Genomic DNA, 21,675 nt, shown 5'->3' with positions numbered 1-21,675 from the left:
AGCCAAGTGAAAACGAATGGATTCAGTCAGTTCAGTCAGTCGTCCTGATGAGCCCTTCCCAGCAAGCTAGTTTATGCTGGCTACCTGGCAACGACAACAGCGGTGGCGCTAGTTTCAAGTTTTATTAGTCGTATGCACAGGATACACATGGTATACATGTCCAACGAAATGCTTACTTGCAGGTTCCTTCACAACAATGCAACAACAATAAGAAATAATACAATTTAAGAATACGAACATAAAGTTACAACTTGTAAAAAGAAAGTGATGTTTATTTTAATGGGCGAGGGAGAAATAACTTATAGTATTGGTCACCATCTGGAATCTTGATGCCACCGTGACATGCCAATTAGCTAACTTAATGACAAGCCGGTGTGAATGACCAGATCAACTGTGTTGATGCTTGATGCTGTGTTGATGCTTCCCGCTGGGCAGCTGTATCACATGTTGCAGGCGGTAGCTAAAGTCACCAATTTGTTCCATCGGAGGTGATTATATTTAGAGTAAGTTAACAGCCTACACGAGAAATAACTTGTAATATGGTAGTAACTATCTGGATGTCACTGTGATACAGTCTCAACACACTATCACAGCTTCTTGTGAAATAGACCCAAATTACTTATTCAAAATGTGTGACCGGAACACCAAAAAGTCAATTTTTACACAATTTTGATCACAATGCATTTTGTGTGTATTACACGATTTTCTTTCATCATAACGCATTCGTGTACATTACACAAATTCCAATTTGTTGCTAGCTAGGTGGCTAAAACTAAAGTGATTGTTAGGGGTTAAGGTTAGGGTTAGGTTTAGGGGTTAAGATTAGGGTTAGGTAACATGCTAGCTAAGTAGTTAAAGGGTTACGGTTAAGGTTAGGAGTTAGGTTAAATAGTTAAGGTTAGGGGAAGGGTTAGCTAACATGCGAAGTAGTTGCAAAGTAGCTAAAAAGTAGTAAGTAATTGCAAAGTTGCTAATTAACTAAAATTATAAAGTTGATTGTGATGAGATTCGAACGGGCAACCTTTGGTTTGTTAGATGTTCACATTCGAACACGCAACCTTTGGGTTGCTAGATGTTTGCGTTATACGCTTACCCATCCTCCGACCAACCTCCCTCCTATTGTTTCTGTTTTAAATTTCTTCAGGCTAGGGTCTATTTTCCTCCACATCCTGTCTGACTGACGTGCCAAAAGTAAACTGCCTGTTACTCAGGCCCAGAAGCCAGGATATGCATATAATTGGTACCATTGGATAGAAAACATGAGACTATAACACAATTGATATGGTAGGAGAAAATCCAAAGAAAAACCAACCAGAATTTTTTTTTTTTGAGAGCCCATGCTCTTACAATGGAAAGCTATGGGTCATATGCAATTCCAGCTCCCAGATTGCAATTCCTATGGCTTCCACTAGATGTCAACAGTCATTGTTCAAGGTTTCAGGCTTGTTTCTTCCCTAACGAGGAAGAATATATATATATTAAATATATATATATATATATATATATATATATATATATGACACTTGTATGTACCTAGATGTTTAATATACATAATTTTTATGATTATTTATTTGAATTATTATTTATTCCAATTTCACCGGAAGTTGTCGACAGGTGTCCCGCTATCCCAGAGAGGTTTTAAGTCATCTACTTTTTTTTTATCTAGAGCTGCCGCTTTCAAGGTGCGGGACTCTAACCCGAAAGCTTACAAGAAATCCTGCTATGCCCTGCGAGAAACCATAAAACAGGCAAAGCGTCGACGCTCGTCTTATGTGGCAGGGCTTGCAAACTATTACAGACTACAAAGGGAAGCACAGCCGCGAGCTGCCCAGTGACACGAGCCTACCAGACGAGCTAAATCACTTCTATGCTCGCTCGAGGCAAGCAACACTGAGGCATGCATGAGAGCATCAGCTGTTCCGGACAACTGTGTGATCACGCTCTCCGTAGCCGATGTGAGTAAGACCTTTAAACAGGTCAACATACCCAAGGCTGCGGGGCCAGACGGATTACCAGGACGTGTACTCCGTGCATGTGCTAACCAACTGGCAGGTGTCTTCACTGACATTTTCAACATGTCCCTGATTGAGTCTGTAATACGAACATGTTTCAAGAAGACCACCATAGTCCCTGTGCCCAGGAACACAAAGGCAACCTGCCTAAATGACTACAGACCCGTAGCACTCACGTCCGTAGCCATGAAGTGCTTTGAAAGGTTGGTAATGGCTCAAATCAACACCATTATCCCAGAAACCCTAGACCCACTCCAATTTGCATACCACCCAAACAGATCCACAGATGATGAAATTTCTATTGCACTCCACACTGCCCTTTCCCACCTGGACAAAAGGAACACTTATGTGAGAATGCTATTCATTGACTACAGCTCAGCGTTCAACACCATAGTACCCTCAAAGCTCATCACTAAACGAAGGATCCTGGGACTAAACACTTCCCTCTGCAATTGGATCCTGGACTTCCTGACGGGCCGCCCCCAGGCGGTGAGGGTAGGTAGCAACACATCTGCCACGCTGATCCTCAACACTGGAGCTCCCCCAGGGGTGCGTGCTCAGCCCCCTCCTGTACTCCCTGTTCACCCACGACTGCATGGCCAGGCACGACTCCAACACCATCATTAAGTTTGCAGACGACACAACAGTGTTAGGCCTGATCACCAACAACGACGAGACAGCCTATAGGGAGGAGGTCAGAGACCTGCCAGAAGAACAACCTATCCCTCAATGTAACCAAGACTAAGGAGATGATTGTGGACTACAGGAAAAGGAGGACCGAGCATGCCCCCATTCTCATTGACGGGGCTGTAGTGGAGCAGGTTGAGAGCCTCAAGTTCATTGGTGTCCACATCAACAACAAACTAGAATGGTCCAAGACAGTTGTGAAGAGGGCACGACAAAGCCTATTCCCCTCAGGAAACTAAAAAGATTTGGCATGGGTCCTGAGATCCTCAAAAGGTTCTACAGCTGCAACATCGAGAGCATCCTGACTGGTTGCATCACTGCCTTGCTCAGCCTCTGACTGCAAGGCACTACAGAGGGCCCAGTGGGGCTAAGGTGCCTGCCATCCAGGACCTCTATACCAGGCAATGTCAGAGGAAGGCCCAAAAAATTCTCAAAGACCCCAGCCACCCCAGTCATAGACTGTTGTCTCTACTACCACATGGCAAGCGCTACCGGAGTGTCAAGTCAAGGACAAAAAGGCTTCTCAACAGTGTTTAACCCCAAGCCATAATCAAATGGCTACCCGGACTATTTGCATTGTGTGCCCCCCCCCCCCCCAACCCCTCATTTTACGCTGCTGCTGCTCTCTGTTTATCATATATGCATAGTCACTTTAATTATACATTCATGTACATACTACATCAATTGGGCCGACCAACCAGTGCTCCCGCACATTGGCTAACAGGGCTATCTGCATTGTGTCCCGCCACCCACCACCCCCTCTTTTACGCTACTGCTACTCTCTGTTCATCATATATGCATAGTCACTTTAACCATATCTACATGTACATACTACCTCAATCAGCCTGACTAACCGGTGTCTGTATGTAGCCTCGCTACTTTTATAGCCTCACTAATGTATATAGCCTGTCTTTTTACTGTTGTTTTATTTCTTTACTTACCTATTGTTCACCTAATACCTTTTTTTGCACTATTGGTTAGAGCCTGTAAGTAAGCATTTCACTGTAAGGTCTACACCTGTTGTATTCGGCGCACATGACAAATAAACTTTGATTTGATTTTATCTGTGATTCAAATTCACTGTCACGTGCCTGTCACGAATCTCCAATAATTTCACAATAATCTCTGATACTGGGTTGATAGTCTACCCACTGGGCAGACACTGGTTGAAACAACATTGTTTCCACATAGAAATGATGTTGAACCAACGTGGAATAGACGTTGATTTGATGTCTGTGCCCAGTGGGTAGGCCTACTTGCTACCGCTGCTCAATGAGGAGAGTTTGCGCTGCCGGAAACACAAGGTGCACAGTGTGTCCTTGCGCCCGAGTTCTGCTTGCTGAGCACTGCTGTCCTGTAGTAACCCACTGGGCAAAAACTGGTTCAATCAACGTTGTTTTCATGTAATTTCAACAACCCCAAAATATGTGATCACCTTGAACCAACGTGGAAAATTGAATGGATTTGAAAAAAGTTAGCAATTTAAGGGAATTTCGTATAATTTCACCCAACTTTTAACATACATCCAATGACATGGTGATTTTTTTATTGGTTTTATGTTGAATTGACGTTAGTTGACAACTCAACCAAATGTAAGTCAAAACTAGACATTGAAATGAAGTCTGTGCCCAGTGGGTAGCTAGATAGATAATACCAAGCCAGTGTGACAGCTAAAGCACATTTGTTGCTTTTGAAGTCTGATAAAATCTACATGATTCTGAACACTCTCAAGTCCTGACTTCGGAAGACAAGTTTTAAATTCTAGCCTCAAGCATAAACTAGTATAACTACCTAGCTGTGGAGGGCTCATTAGGACGTCTGACAAAAATGACTAAACCGAATCCGTTCGTCCCCACTAAACTCGTATGCACCAGGCGTGTCCGTATAGCCTCCCTCGAGATAGAGATCCTGCCTGCATCCAGATGTTTCGTGTTTCTGTGACGCGCGTCGCTCGTTGACATCAGGGAAGAGGAGCTGAAGTCCGGAGGGACGCAGTTCAGAAAGACAGTGTTGGAATAAGGACGTAACTTGTTGGTGCTTCTTTGTTTGTCAAATTAACGGCTCAAATGAATCGATTTGAATGTCAAATTATCGCATTTAACTAGGCTATTTAAATTCCTTGTCACTACTATGGAGTAACTTTTCATGCGGATTTGAGGCGCGCAAATTGTGAACCGAAGGGGAACTTCTGCCGAGGTGTTCACACAATCACAACCAGCCGTGGGGGAATGGAGGTCCGCTGGCTGAAGACCCTGCTGTGTGTGTTGTTGAGTGTGTGTTCGTCCCTTCGAGCCCACCCTATAGATCAAAACCATGAGAACGGTATGTGAATACGATATTGACTCCCGCAAAACTGTTTCTCAGAACAATGGTTAGGTTGCACGGTGTATGTGTGTAACATGATTTGATGATAAGATTAAATGTCTGCCAGGATCTGTTAGTCATTGTATCTCATTAATCGGTGACTGTGTTGAAATGTTAGACTACTTTTTGCATTAATTTAGGATCAGTTACATCATTGGAACATTGACACTGTGTGTAGACTGCACAGTCTCTCTCTCTCTCTCTACCTCTCTATCCAGATCTGGCACCACGGGTTTAAAAGTGATCTCATGACTTGGTCAGGTAAAACTCTGGGTCCTATCCGTAGGCTATGAAAAACAAGTATTATTTTAGATAGCTTCCCTTTTCATCTGTGCTATGACTATAGGGCAGGGGGTTTTCTTGTTGGGTCATGTGAATTGAAAACACTCCTGGCCTCAGGTGAATGAAACCCTTTCAAACTACCAGAAACCTTGTTTTTATTCATTCTGAATCTGATATCAAAAGAGCCAGAGACAACCACTTCAATAGACAACATCCAGTACTCTGTAGTTTAGTGAACTACTTAGCAGGGCTGAATGTTATGCAAAGAATGGTTATAATGTCACATTAACTCTATACATACACACAATGTTAAGCAGTAGATTTGAAAAATAAAAAAAGACAGGTTTCAATGTATTATTTGTTCATCTGATCACTGTGCTTTTCTGCAATTATTCATTATGTAAGCTTTATGTGAGAAAAGGTTACATGTAACACTTTACACAGTGGACTCTGTAACAAGGCAGGGTTACATGTAACACTATACACAGTATGTGCAAGTCATAAAACCACTAACCTTGTGTTGTTGTCCTGGTCTCCATTTGGCCGCAGATTATCCATTATATTGACCAGATACTCTAGTGGCCACTCTAACAATGAAAATACATTTCTTAAAAAATGGAAGGCAGTCAGGAGGAGGCTAGATCAGGTGGGACCATTTTAGCCAATGTGTCCTATTTATATCAGTATACTCGTAGCAATCTAAACATTACAAAACTTATATTCAATCAAATAAGGCACACATAGCAATAAGGCACACATTTACAAATGCTGTTTTGAATTAAAATAAAATTGTACCTAAACACTGAAGAAGGCTGTAAAGCCGAAACGTCTGAGAATGCGGAGAAATTCCTCTCTCCAGAAGTGAGAGAACGTGGATGTCGATTATGGCAGCCCCCAGCTGCCATAGGGGTTGGGTTAAATGCGGAAGACACATTTCAGTTGAAGGCATTCAGTTGTACAACTGACTAGGTATCCCCTGTTCATTACACCACTTCCTTTGTCTGAATTTGCAGTATTTACACACCACTCAAGCTTCTGGGAGAGCGCAATGGTTCTCTTGATTACACATAGCAAATAAGCCATTCCATTTTTTGTTAACCAAATTCAACACTCATTGACCATCATAAAAAAACTCCTCGCTTGGTGCGAGAAAAAAAAATGCCACCAGCTGGAGAAGACAGATTTTGGGCCCAGTTATCTCTCTCGCTTCACCTCTTCCTCTCTGATTTGGCCCACCAGAAGTTGGTTCCCTGGTGCTCACTGTAGGAACTGATTGCCTGTAAAATCCATATATTTAATCAGTCTGTTGTCCCCACTTCCTTCAAGATGTCCACCATTGTTCCTGTACACAAGAAAGCTAAGGTAACTGAACTAAATGACTATTGCCCCGTAGAACTCACTTCTGTCATCATGATGTGCTTTGAGAGGGTATTTATGGACCATATCACCTCCACCTTAGCCAACAACCTAGATCCACTACAATTCGCATACCACCCCAACAGATCCAAGGATGAAGCAATCGTCATTGCACTGCACACTGCCCTATCCCACCTGGACAAGACAAATACCTATGTAGTGTTCATCACTAAGCTCGGCCCTAGGACAGAACCCCTCCCTGTGCAACTAGGCCCTGAACTTCCTGATGGGCTGACCCCAAGTGGTGAAGGTGGTCAACAACACCTCCACCACGCTGATGCTCAACATGGGTGCCCCACAGGGGTGCGTACTCAGCCCACTCCTGTGCTCCCTGTTCATCCATAACTGCGTGGCCACGGCCAACTCAATCATCAAGTTTGCAGACGACACAGCAGTAGTAGGTCAGATTATCAACAATGACGAGACAGCCTACAGAGAGGAGGTGAGAGCCATGGTGGAGTGGTGCCAGGAAAATAACCTCTACCTCAACGTCAACAAAATAAAGGAGCTGATCGTGGACTACAGGACACAGCAGAGAGGAGAGCACCCCCCCCATCCTCAATGACGTGCCGCAGTGGAAACGGTCAAAAGCTTTATGTTCCTCTGCATGCACATAACTGATGACCTAATGGTTCCTTCACACAGACAACTACAGGGCACTCCAGAGGGTGGTGTGGTCAGCCCACAACATCATTAGGGGCACACTGCCTGCCCTCCATGACAGCTACAGCACCTGGTGTCACAGGACGGCCAAGAAGATCAAAGACTGACACCATTATGGCTGTCTCTCTATATATGGGAAAGTTATGGTGGTGCTAGAAAATAAATGATCTCTTTCTGCATTAGCCATCAATCTGTTTTGGTTGGATAAATGTGTTTATATTGTCTGTGTAGACTGCTCTGTGGCAGAAGTTTGACGTTTTTTTACTTTTAAGACAGTGAAATTTGCACCACAAACATTTGTAAAAAATTACAAGTAGTGGAAATAAAATAATATGCCAACAAACATTACTGGACTAACAAACTGGCTGACTAACCTTTTCAGGAACTTCAGTATCCCTTGGCCTTGGGTAGCAGCAGCAGATCATTTCTTCCACTAGATAACACAGCTGCAAGTCAGATTCCACAGACCGGAGAGGAGCGTGATCGAAGAAAGAAACCAAGTGCAGAGTTAAACAACGAGGTGCTGGTGTAACCGAACAGTAGTTGATGAGGCTCTGTATAGGCTGTAGCTAGGAGACCACTGTGAATCCACCTGTCACAACGAGCATGGGGGTTACCTGCTTTCTTTTCCATTGCAAAACGTTTTTCTATGATGTGAACTAATTAATGTCTGATAAACGCATTCGGCGATGCTGCTTTGAAATTGGTGGGCAAAATCTGTCTCGCCACATGTTTTCTGGTGGCTCTGTCTCTTTCAGACCCCAAAATCTGTTTGTCATGTCGTATCAGACATAGTCTGAAGCATGAGTGTGTATTAGCCAACCTGACTGTGTGTGTGTGTGTGTGTGTGTGTGTGTGTGTGTGTGTGTGTGTGTGTGTGTGTGTGTGTGTGTGTGTGTGTGTGTGTGTGTGTGTGTGTGTGTGCTTATTTTGACTGGCCCGCTTGTTGATCTTTCTGTCAATTCTCATTAATTGTCTTGTCTGTCCCTCAGTGATCAACCTACTGGAGGCTCTCAACATGTCCCGCCCCTTGAAGGGTGTATCCAAAGTCCAGGGGGAGTGGCCTGGAACCCAGGCCTACAAACTCCGCCCCCGCTCACCTCACCTGACCCTTCCTGAACAATACTCCCACTACCTTGTTTCCTCACTGAGAGGCAGTCTGGGAATTCACCTGATGGGACGTCAGGGTGCAGACTCCAGTGGCACTCTGCTCTCTTTCTCCTCCTCCTCCTCATCCTCGCCCCTCCTCCAACTCTACTCCTCTACCCGCTCCAAATCTCTGCGTCTAGACCACCAGGCTGGCTCGGAAGGCCAGGGACTTGCCAGTGTACTGTTCCCAGGAGGAAGTCCCTTCTCTGGGGGAGGCTGGGTGCGGTTGGCCCTGGCCCTGGAGGCTGGCCGTGTGTCTCTGTTTGTGGACTGTAGAGATGCAGTGGTTATACAGAGAGACAAAGAGGAGAGAGTCAAACTACAGCTGCCCCCAGACCTAGTCATCACACTGGCCAGCACAAAGGGTGACATGGAGAGCAAGTTCACTGTGAGTAAACACACTCGCATACAAATATTCACATGTACACACATGCAAGTATGCACTCGATAACGGTTTCTCTTTCTCGCTCTCTCTCTCTCCCCCCTTCTATCGCTCCATCACTGTCTCTCTGTAGGGTTATGTGCAGACAGCTGAGATCTCTACCAGAGCGTATCAGAGGCGTCCGTGGCACTGTGACAACATTACAGGTACGGGGGGGCTTGTATTACTATCCTCGTGGAAATCCCCAAAAGTCCCCACAAGAATAGTAAAACAAGGACATTTCTCTCTCGTGGGATATTTACCAGGTCCCCACAAGGACAAAGGATATTTTAGGCTTAGGGGTTAGGTTTACGGTTAGGGTTACAATTAGAGTTAGGGTTAGAATTGGGGTTAGGAGTTAGGGTTATGGTTAGGGGTTATGGAAAATAGTGTTTTGAATGGAAATAAATGTTAGGTCTCCACAAGGATAGTAAAACATATGCTGTGTGTGTGTGTGGGCATGTGTGCTCGTGTGTGTGTGTCCTCTTGTGCATGCTCGTGCGTGTGTGTGCGCTCTGGGCTCTGGGGACAAGTGTAGATATTATCTGTGGTCCCCCGGCTACTTCCTATAGGTTGTTTATTTATGAGTTCTAAGTTTAGAGTCTGACTGTTAATTCACATTTTCAGACGGATTAACTACTGTTTTTGTATTAGATCAACTGATTACTGGCTTCCTCCTCTCCCTCCCTCTTTCACTCTCTCACTTTTCCCCTCATCCCCCCCTCACTCACTCTCTTTTTCTGTTCTTCTCCCCTCACCCTTCCCCTCTTTCTCAGATTCTCTGCACGGCCCTCCCCATGCCCAGCTCAATAACTCTGCTCCAGTAGACAGGGTTGACAGTGGACCTGGGCTGGAACCTCAGCAGGATATAGCCAACTACCAGCCACATAACCCCTCTCTCCACCCCCATCATCCCCAGGGCGACCAGCCCCAGAGAGGTGGGGTGCTTCTGGGTCCTCCAGCACCCCATGGGGTGAAACCTGTCTCTCAGTCCCAGGGTGAGGACAGGCTGAGGGGGTTGGAGGAGAGGCTAGAGGGCCTGGAGCGCATGCTGGACATGATCAAGGCCCAGGTAGCCACAGCAAAGTCATGTAATATAATGTGATGTTTTTTAAAGATTTCAATGGTCAATTGAGGTATACTCATCCTTATTCACGCAAGGCTGACTATTGACTATATGTGTGTGTGTCTGTGTGTGTGTGTGTAGAATGTGGACCTGCAGGCGCGTGTGCAGTATCTGGAGGGGTGTGAGTGTGTGAGGCGTGGGTGTGTGTGGAGGGGAGACAGGTGGATGAGGGGCATCGCTGGGAGACGCACCGGAACACATTCTGTACCTGCACCTCTGGACAGGTCACCTGCTCTGCTCCTACTGACGGTCGGTACCGTACTGCACATACACAAACACAAACACAGGCATACCAGTGTTTCCCACTAGGATTTGTTTCAGCAGCAGTGCAAAGTAAGTGCGGGTGGTGGGGAATCTACACATTTAGCCATGGGGCAGAGATACATTTTCATAGTTTCATGGGGCTAAGATGAAAAAAAAATGCAGTTTTAAAGCAAATTTCTTGCAATTCTACACATTTTGCGATGGTTTCACACTGGGCACAGACATCGATTCAATGTATTTCCACATTGGTTCAACGTCATTTCATTAAAATGATGTGGAATCAACGTTGATTCAACCAGTGTGTGCCCTGTGGATTTTGCCGTGTTCTTATGTTATCTGAGTCACTCAAACATATAACAAAATCAATGGGGGCCCCAGGACATTTTTGGTTTGTTTTTATTTTGGTGATTGTTAGTTCTCAAAGATGATCCGATTTAAAATATGTAGCTCCATTATATACTTTACAGTTCCTTCAGATAGTATTCAGACCCATTGACTTTTTCCACATTTTGTTATGTGTCAGCCTTATTCTAAAATGGATAAAAATAAAATAATCCTCAGCAATCTACATACAATACCCCATAATGACAAAGGCAAAAACATAAAAACTGAAATACCTTATTTACATAAATATTCAGACCCTTTGCTTTGAGCGCAGGTGCATCCTGTTTCCATTGATCATTCTTGAGATGTTGATTGCAGTCCACCTGTTGTAAATTCAATGGATTGGACATGATTTGGAAAGGCACACACCTGTCTATATAAGGTCCCACAGTTGACAGTGCATGTCAGAGCAAAAACCAAGCTATGAGTCAAAGGAACGGTCCGTAGAGCTCCGAGACAGTATTGTGTCGAGGCACAGATTTGGGGAAGGGTACCAAAAAATGTCCCAAGGTTCCCAAGAACACAGTGGCCTCCATCATTCTTAAATCAAAGAAGTTTGGAACCACCACCACTCTTCCTAGAGCTGGAGCAATCGGGGGAGAAGGGACTTGGTCAGGGAAGTGACCAAGAACCCAATGGTCACTCTGTCAGAGCTTTAGAGTTCCTCTGTGGAGATGGGAGAACCTTCCAGAAGGACAACCATCTCTGCAGCACTCCACCAATCAGGCCTTTATGGTAGAGTGGCCAGACGGAAGCCACTCCTCAATGATAGGCCCAAAAGGCACCTAAAGAGTTTGCCAAAAGGCACCTAAATACTCTCAAACCATAAGAAACAAGATTCTCTGGTCTGATGAAACCAAGATAGAACTCTGTGGCCTGAATGCCAAGCATCACGTCTGGGAAGCATGGTGGTGGCAGCATCACACTGTGAGGATGTTTTTCAGCAGCAGCAGGGACTGGTACTAGTCAGAGGCAAAGATTAAAGGAGAAAAGTACAGAGAGATCCTTGATGAAAACCTGCACCAGAGTGCTCAGAACCTCAGACTGGGGTGAAGGTTCACTTTCCAACAGGACAACGACCCTAAACAGACAGCCAAGACAACGCAGGAGTGGCTTCGGAGCAAGTCTCTGAATGTTCTTGAGTATCCCAGCCAGAGCTCGGACTTGAACCCGATCAAACATCTCTGGAGAGACCTGAAAATAGCTGTGCAGCAATGCTCCCCATCCAACCTGACAGAGCTTGAGAGGATCTGCAGAGAAGAATGGGAGAAACTCTCCAAATACAGGTGTGCCAAGCTTGTAAAAACATCATACCCAAGAAGACTCTAGGCTGTAATCGCTGCCAAAGGTGCTTCAGCAAAGTACTGAGTAAAGGGTCTGAATACTTATGTAAATGGTAATATTTCAGTTTTATTTTTATTTATAAATTAGCAAAAATTTATAAAAAACAGTTTTTGCTTTGTCATTATGTGGTATTATGTTTAGATTGAAGAGGGGGAAAATGATTTAATCAATTTTAGAATAAGGCTGTAACCTAACATAATGTGAAAAAAGTCAAGGGCTCTGAATACTTTCCGAAGGCACTGTACCGTATATCTGGTATTAGTATCAGATTTTTTGGGAGTGGAGGCAACGATTTATGAATATGTGCACACACACACACACACACATGCACAAGACACAAACAACACTCACCCACACAAGCATCCAATGTGTGAAACAAACAGAGGCATACATTGCTGCCCCCCCAGAATCCCGCCCCTGTCGTAATGGGGGTGTGTGTGTCTCTTTGACCTCTGACCTTGCTGGGTTCCGCTGCCTGTGCCCCCCCTATACCACCGGGACATACTGTGAAACACAGCTAACACAGGTACTACCACATAGAATAGACATTTAAACTATTCTAGATTAGTGTATTAGACTAGACAAAACTTGACCATACTAGTGGAGTGTGTTGGTGTGATTCTTGTGTGATCCTTGTGGCTGCTTGGTTTATCTAACAGGTCAGCAGAACATTTGACAGGCTTGAGGTGGGTCAGAACTCTGACAGGTTTGGACACCACTTTATAGAGTTTTGTGTTTTCTAGAGTTGTGTGTGTCGTAGAGTTTTCCTGTGTCCTGCAGAGCTGTGTGTTTTCTAGAGTTGTGTGTGTCGTAGAGTTTTCCTGTGTCCTACAGAGCTGTGTGTTTTCTAAAGATGTGTGTGTCGTAGAGTTTTCCTGTGTCCTGCAGAGCTGTGTGTTTTCTAGAGTTGTGTGTGTCGTATAGTTTTCCTGTGTCCTACAGAGCTGTGTGTTTTCTAAAGATGTGTGTGTCGTAGAGTTTTCCTGTGTCCTGCAGAGCTGTGTGTTTTCTAGAGTTGTGTGTGTTGTAGAGTTTTCCTGTGTCCTGCAGAGCTGTGTGTTTTCTAAAGATGTGTGTGTCGTAGAGTTTTCCTGTGTCCTGCAGAGCTGTGTGTTTTATAGAGTTGTGTGTGTCGTAGAGTTTTCCCGTGTCCTGCAGAGCTGTGTGTTTTCTAGAGTTGTGTGTGTCGTAGTTTTCCTGTGTCCTGCAGAGCTGTGTGTTTTCTAGAGTTGTGTGTGTCGTAGAGTTTTCCCGTGTCCTGCAGAGCTGTGTGTTTTCTAGAGTTGTGTGTGTCGTAGAGTTTTCCTGTGTCCTGCAGAGCTGTGTGTTTTCTAAAGATGTGTGTGAGTACTGTAGAGCAGCGATTCACAACTTTTTCACTGTCTTGAGGACCACCATTTACAGAGTCGCAATCTTTTTTTTACATAAAATATCTTAGCGGTCAAATTTAGAGTAAATTTTTACAGCGAATGTAACAGATTAAAGGCTTATTATTACAGATGGATGTAAAAACAAATGTGGGGGGGTACCCCTTTTTACTCCTTTTTCGTGATATCCAATTGGTAGTCTTGTCCCAACGCTGCAACGGCCGTACGTACGTACGTTCTCGGGAGAGGCGAAGATCGAGAGCCATGCATCCTCCGAAACACGACCCCGCTAAGCCACGCTGCTTCTTGACAGACTGAAACATGACCCCGCTAAGCCACACTGCTTCTTGACAGACGGAAACATGACCCCGCTAAGCCACACTGCTTCTTGACAGACTGCTTGCTTAACCCGGAAGCCAGCCGCACCAATCTGTCGTACAGCTGGCGACCGAAGTCAGCGTGCATTCGCCCGGCCGGCCAAACCCTCCCCTAACCCAGACGATGCTGGGACAATTGTGCGCCGCCTCATGGGTCTCCCGGTCGCGGCTGGCTGCAACACAGCACGGGATCAAACCCGGATCTGTAGTGACGCCTCTAGCACTGCGATGCAGTGCCTTAGACCGCTGTGCCACTCAGGAGGCCCCAAGATGGATGTTTGTTAAACAATTTGTGAAATTGTTTATAACAACATTATGTTATTATTTTTGGAAGAAAAACGAATTCAAACAATTGAGGCCCACCTGCAGTACCTCCGCATACCACAAGTTAAAAACCACTGCTGTAGAGTTGTGTTGTAGAGTTGTGCTGTAGAGTAGTGCTGTAGAGTTGTGTTGTAGAGTTGTGCTGTAGAGTTGTGCTGTAGAGTTGTGTTGTAGAGTTGTGTTGTAGAGTTGTGTTGTAGAGTTGTGTGTGCACTGCAGAGCTGTGTTTTCTAGAGTTTTGCATTGCTGTAGAATTGCATGCTAGTTAGTGTTGTAGATTTCTCCTGAGATGTAAATAGTGTGTAGTGATCTGCTGTGGGGTAGTGCTGTATAATAGTTAGAGCTGTGTTGGTAAACAATCTGGGTTGAGTTTTCCAAAGCCTTCATAGCTAAAGTTGTACTTTTCTCTCAAGGACTGAGACCCAAGTTACTCTGAAAGTCGATTTATGGTCAATCTGAGATCTGCAGTGGCCATATAGCATTTACAGCAAAGCGGCCTCTGCAGAAGTCAGAACATTCATACTTATTGCGCTTCGGGGTGCTGTCATACGCATCCAATAAATTGGTCTGCACCACACAATTCGTAGTGATTCAGGGATAATCTCTTTAGCCTTCCAGCTAATTACGAGCAACTGCCTAAACGAAAAGACAAAACCTTACCTCTTCTGAGATGTTGGAGTCCGTTTCTCTCTCATGCCTGGTGCAGCTAGGTTGTTGAAAGAAAAACTCCAGTTTAGCAACAAGGTTTTCTGAAACTCACCACTGCTTTGCAGTACTTAATGCCTAACATTAGACTAGCATTGTCCTGATGTTTAATGGAGAATTCTGCACTGGGTTAGGGAGGGTAAAAGGCGCTGTGTGTGTGTGTGTAGGCATGCTGGCAGCCCCGTCCAGAGGGCAGCTGTAGAGGTCAGAGTTCACCTCAGCGTCGCTGGTCCTTCAGCCCCGCCCATGGCCGCTGTGACCACTTCCTGTTCTGCACAGGAAACAGCAACAACAACTTCCGCTCCCTCGAGGCCTGTCAGGAGCAGTGCATGATGGGAGCCTGCTGCTTCCGCCTGCCCAAACCGAGCCCTCTCGTTGGCTACGACAGCCAGGGCAATGGTCGCCATGGATACAACACAACCTCCAACCAGGAGCAGAGTGGAAGGGGCCAAAAGGAGGAAGAGGCATGGTTTGGAGAAATAACTGACAAGAGGACATTGGAGGAGGACGGATCTGATCACTTTGGTTACCAGTGGTTCAACCTGACCAGGCCAGACCAGCAGAGAGAAAGAAAGGAGGAGAGAGGGAGAGAGAAAAATGCTAGTGGGTTTGACGGGACGGATGCTGATTTCACCTACAGCTGTGAGTACCTGTCTGTGTCAGCCTGTCAGGCCAGGGTCAGGGACCTGCAGGGAGAGGGAGAGGCTGTGAGTTTCTCCCCCGGCCAGCGCTGCTCTGAGGTGGGTTGCGTCCACGCCTGTGGCTGCCTCTACCATAGCCTGCCACGGAGCTACGGGGAGGGGTTCAGGCATGGCTGTGAAGAGTGTTTGTGTGATCAAAGCGGAGCGGTGCAGTGTGGGTGTAGTCAACTGACACAGCGGAAGGAGATACGAGACCTGACCCTGAAAGAGAGACGCCAGTACCAACGAGCCATCAGGAGGCTCTACGCACAGCCAGGTACACCTGTGTACAGCTAACTCCCAACTAGCTAGGTACACCTGTGTACAGCTAACTCCCAACTAGCTAGGTACACCTGTGTACAGCTAACTCCCAACTAGCTAGGTACACCTGTGTACAGCTAACTCCCAACTAGCTAGGTACACCTGTGTACAGCTAACTCCCAACTAGCTAGGTACACCTGTGTACAGCTAACTCCCAACCAGCTAGGTACACCTGTGTACAGCTAACTCCCCAACCAGCTAGGTACACCTGTTTACAGCTCACTCCTAACTAGCTACTGTAGGTACACCTGTTTACAGCTCACTCTAACTAGCTACTGTAGGTACACCTGTTTACAGCTCACTCCTAACTAGCTACTGTAGGTACACCAGTTTACAGCTCACAACTCCCAACTAGCTACTTAGGTACACCATTTCTCCTGACAGAGCTGGTGTAACTGAGTCAGGTTTGTAGGCCACCTTGCTCGCACAGGCTTTTTCAGTTCTGCCCACATATTTTCTATAGGATTGAGGTCAGGGCTTTGTGATGGCCACTCCAATACCTTGACTTTGTTGTCCTTAAGCCATTTTGCCAGAACTTTGGAAGAATGCTTGGGGTCATTGTCCATTTGGAAGACCCATTTGTGACCAAGCTTTAACTTCCTGACTGATGTGTTGAGATGTTGCTTCAATATATCCACATACTTTTCCTCCCTCATGATCCCATCTATTTTGTGAAGTGCACCAGTCCCTCCTGCAGCAAAGCACCCCCACAACATGATCCTGCCACATCCCGGCTTTACGGTTGGGATGGTGTTCCTCGGCTTGCAGGCCTCCCCCTTTTTCCTCCAAACATAACGATGGTCATTATGGCCAAACAGTTCTATTTTTGTTTCACCAGACCAAAGGACATTTCTCCAAAAAGTACGATCTTTGTCTCCATGTGCAGTTGCAAACCGTAGTCTGGCTTTTTTATGGCGGTTTTGGAGCAGTGGCTTCTTCCTTGCTGAGCAGCCTTTCAGGTTATGTCGATATAGGACTCGTTTTACTTGTGGATATTGATACTTTTGTACCTGTTTCCTCCAGCATCTTCACATTGTCCTTTGCTGTTGTTCTGGGATTGATTTGCACTTTTTGCACCAAAGTTCGTTCATCTCTAGAACGCGTCTCCTTCCAGAGCCATATGACGGCTGCGTGGTCCCATGGTTTTTATACTTCCGTATTATTGTTTGTACAGATGAACGTGGTACCTTCAGGCGTTTGGAAATTGCTCCCAAGGATGAACCAGACCTGGCTGATTTATTTTGATTTTCCCATGATGTCAAGCAAAGAGGCACTGAGTTTGAAGGTAGGCCTTGAAATACATCCACAGGTACACCTCCAATTGACTCAAATGATGTCAATTAGCCTAAAAGAAGCTTCTAAATCCATTACATCATTTTCTGGAATTTTCCAAGCTGTTTAAAGGCACAGTCAACTTAGTGTATGTAAACTTCTTACCCACTGGAATTGTGATACAGTGAAATAATCTGTCTGTAAACAATTGTTGGAAAAAGTATGTGTGTCATTCACAAAGTAGATGTCCTAACCGACTTGCGAATTCAGTTAGAAGGACATCGCCGTTGCATCTTCTAGTTGCATGTTCTGATAAGATAAATAAACATAAATGTGATTTCTGTCATTCTAAGCATCGTGGGTGGACGCCCTAATCAGGTTACGCACCCAATTCATATGGGTCTGGTAAATTTTTCAAATGTCCGTTAAATTAAAAGGCTGACGGTCAAATGTCTCGCGCCACATCTTCCTAACAGAAACCCTGGATACCTGTACAGCTAACTCCCTAGCTAGCTAGGTACACCTGTACAGCTAACTCTCTAGCTAGCTAGGTACACCTGTATAGCTAACTCCTTACTAGCTAGGTACACCTGTATAGCCAACTCCCTAGCTAGCTAGGCACACCTGTACAGCTAACTCCCTAGCTAGCTAGGTACACCTGTATAGCTAACTCCCTACTAGCTAGGTAAACCTGTATAGCTAACTCCTTACTAGCTAGGTACACCTGTATAGCTAACTGCCTACTAGCTAGGTACACCTGTATAGCTAACTCCCTACTAGCGAGGTACACCTGTATAGCTAACTGCCTACTAGCTAGGTACACCTGTATAGCTAACTCCCTACTGGCGAGGTACACCTGTATAGCTAACACCCTACTACTCTGGTATCCGTTTACAGCTTTAAATTAAAATGCTTCCGGTGAAATGTCCCTAACGGAAACCCTGGGACACCTGTATAGCTAACTCCCTAGCTAGCTAGGCACACCTGTATAGCAAACTCCCCACGAGCTAGGTACACATGTATAGCTAACTCCCTACTAGCCTGGTATACCTTTACAGCTAATGCTAACTCTAATAACCAGGTACACCGGTACAGCTTACTCTAGTAGCTAGATAGACTTGTACAGCTAACTCTACTAGCTAGGTACACTTGTACAGCTAACTCTACTAGCTAGGTACACTTGTACAGCTAACTCTACTAGCTAGGTACACTTGTACAGCTATCTCTACTAGCTATGTACACTGTACAGCTTACTCTACTAGCTAGATACACTTTTACAGCTAACTCTACTAGCCAGGTACTCATATACAACTCTTTACTACCAAAGTGTACAGCTAACTGAGATTTGTTCTCTATTATACCTTGGATCAGTCTTGTTTTCATGTTGGTTTTTCTGTAGGTGTATGGGACGGTTTCACCAAGCTGAGAGCTGAGTTCTCCCCTCAGGCTGGTGGCCACACCTACTTCCTGCCCTGGCAGCGCTACTTCCTGCGGGTGGTGGAGCAGGAGCTCCAGGCTGTGTCGTCATGCCAACTGGGTGTTCCGTACTTCGAGTGGACGGTCGACTCTGGGGATCTTTTGACCTCAGCTGTCTGGCAGGCCGAGATTTTTGGAGGAGACGGAGAGAGAGAGGGGAATGGCGAGAGGGAAAGGGATGAAGAGAGGGATAGAGCGAGTGAGGGGGATGGAGAGCAAGAGAGCAACTCTGTCTCAGGCTGTGTCCCCCACCACTCCTTCCAGGGCTTGTCTGCACGGTTCCACTGGTCCCCCTGTCTACGACGGAGCTTCAACACCTCGGTCAGCCTCATGATTTTACAATGTTTTGAAGATGTATTCACTATGAAATGATTACTGTATGTCATTGCTAAAGGTCATTAAAGTGATCTTTATTTGTCTGTCATGTTTTCCTCTGACGTTGTCCCTTGGTCTCAGCAGGTGTCTGTGCCTGACGCGGTGAGCGTCCAGAGGCTACTGTCCCAGGGAAACTTCCTGTCGTTCTCCCAGGCTCTGCAGGGGCTGTCTGGGCTATTTAGGCTCTGGGTGGGGGGCCACATGGCCTCTCCTCTGGCCGCCTATGACCCCCTCTACCTCTCACACGCCGCTTTCATCGACAAGCTCTGGACACACTGGCAGGACAGGCACAGAGACGTGCACACTCATGAAGAAGCTCATGGGCACACTCACCTACACACCCAGTACCCGGTGAGGCAGCGCCACGTCAAGATGAAGCCGTTCGGCATTGCTCCTGATGATGTGATGTCTTCACGGGAACAACTGTGTGTGGTGTATGTACCCATAACCCTCGGAGCTCCCTGCAATGTGACATCATCACTCCTTGCCGAAAGAGGGAAGGGCCGCCACAGAGGAGCGAAAGACACTGCCAGCTATCACAGAAAGAGACAAGATACACAAAACAACCATAAACATAGCACCTATGATTACAATGCACAAGGCTATGATGGCTTTGACCACAGTGGTTACAATCGCAATGGATATGACAGACAAGGTTTCAACCGCATGGGCTGGGACCGGCTTGGTTACAATAGGGATGGTTTGGACCGTGACCACATCGACAAAGAGGGCTATGACATTTCTGGATACAACCGCTATGGGTTTGACCGCCACAATGTTACATGGTTCGGGATGCGCTGGGATGGATTGTTTATGAGGGAGGAGGAGAGAGAAGAGGAGACTCAGGGGGAGAAAGAGAAGGAGAGTGAGGTGAGAGAGGAGAGTGGAGAGGAGGAGGAGAGAGAAAGAGAGAAGGTTATGTCAGAGCTCTTTAGCGACAGTGGCTACAGTGTTTATGGTTTCGACCCCTTTGGTTTGGACCGGGGTGGTTTTGATGCATTTGGATTTCGACCAGACGGTTACGATAAGGACAGCTGTAACTGGTTCTACAACGGACCGCACTACCTACGGTTCTACTACCACACCCAACAGCAGCTAATTTCAACCAATCAACACACTCTTAACCACATTACAAGAACCTGCTCTCCAATCACAGCCCTGCCTCAGCACTGGCCTTTGCAGGATTGGATGGCTCTGGATCAAGAGGAGAGCCAAGCCCTGATTGGTCAGCTGGAGCGGGAGTGGGCAGGACAGAAGCATTCTGATAACTACTACACCCACAAGGTGATGTCACAGAGGGGACGGGACATTTGGCTGCCAATCACCCCAGACAGCAGGTAACCATCGGTCAATTAGAGAGGGGATGTAAACAGCAACCAATGAGTATTGAATATATCTCTTTAGAGTAGAAGTTGTTCTTGTATCTTCTCATAGGTTTGTGTGTGTGTTGTAGGTTTTGTTTTGAACTACACTGGTTCTCCGGTTGTCCTCTTGGCTCTGCCCCCTTGACCTGCCCTGACCTCTGCCGTGAAGCACGTTGTCTTGGTAACCCGATGGCTGAGTGTCGTTTGCGGAACTGTGGCTCCTGCTTTACTGAGTGGCTTGACCCAACCACCGGAGCGTACGTCATCTGCCAGGGCTGGTAACCAGTGCTGACCGGCGCCCATGTCATTCAGCTTAGTGGAAGATGACTAGAAAATGCTTTTTTGTCATGAAAAACTAATGCAGTTCGACATTAGAGCTTTCATTACCAAGGCGGGTTACCAAGTCTGGAGATAGGACACTTTTCTCTTTCTGGAATACACGTTGATGATGGGTTGGAATGAAAGCCTGCACACCCTGTTGCACTTCCTTTGAATATTTAACTGAAGTAGGAGATATTTAGATATCAGGAGGTGTAATCAATGTACCACACTGTATTAGATAAAGGGAGTGAATGTTTCTAGTGTTCTTTTTTGCTGCTTTTCTTCATCTATTACGCTGTTTACCCACCACATGATATTCACCACATACACACACACATACGCACACACACACACCCTGGTATTCGTAAAATGTGTCTTTGTTCTGTCATGTTTCCTATAGAAATGAAAAGGTTACTTACTTTTCAAGCAAGTTCCATTTCCACACACACACATATTCACACAGTAGGCCGGTATATGTCGAATGGGTCTCTGTTCTGTCATGTTCCCTATAGAAACGACCCTGTTGGAATGTACTGCAAACATGATATTATGCCTTCAATCTCTCTCTCTCTCTCTCTCTCTCTCTCTCTCTCTCTCTCTCTCTCTCCCATCTCTCTCCCCCTCTATCTCTCTCCGTCTTCTCTTCATTTCTCTTTCCATCCCTCACACTCTCTCATTCCTACCTCTCTCTCTTATCTTCTGTCTTAATCAGTCTTTCTTTTTCTTTCCCCAGCCTCTCTGTCTACTGTCTTTGTCTCCTCTTGTTTTTTTCTGTCCATCTTTCTTTTCTGTCCGTCTTTTCTCTCTTAATTGTTTCTGATGGCATCCAGCCGACACACACACACACACACACACACACACACACACACACACACACACACACACACACACACACACACACACACACACAGTCAGTCACTCTTATGCAGACACAAACACGCACTCATACACTCTTTGATCTTTCTGCGTTGGCCTGCATGC

General features: G+C 45.8%; 1 protein-coding gene across 1 annotated transcript in view; it reads left to right on the top strand.

Moving 5' to 3' along the window:
• The first annotated feature begins 4,622 nt into the window (after positions 1–4,622).
• The window catches only part of LOC123724477 (kielin/chordin-like protein), a 39,386-nt gene continuing 22,333 nt past the window's right edge, over positions 4,623–21,675 (top strand). The window contains 6 exon segments of the mRNA XM_045688251.1: positions 4,623–5,021; positions 8,417–8,961; positions 9,089–9,161; positions 9,771–10,066; positions 10,202–10,268; positions 10,271–10,369. Of these exon segments, the coding sequence (XP_045544207.1) occupies positions 4,928–5,021; positions 8,417–8,961; positions 9,089–9,161; positions 9,771–10,066; positions 10,202–10,268; positions 10,271–10,369 (1,174 nt within the window). The 5' untranslated portion in view covers positions 4,623–4,927.

The sequence above is a fragment of the Salmo salar genome, chromosome ssa10 (assembly GCF_905237065.1).
Source record: "Salmo salar chromosome ssa10, Ssal_v3.1, whole genome shotgun sequence".
NCBI lineage: Eukaryota > Metazoa > Chordata > Actinopteri > Salmoniformes > Salmonidae > Salmo > Salmo salar.
This window is presented reverse-complemented; position numbering and strand designations above follow the sequence as displayed.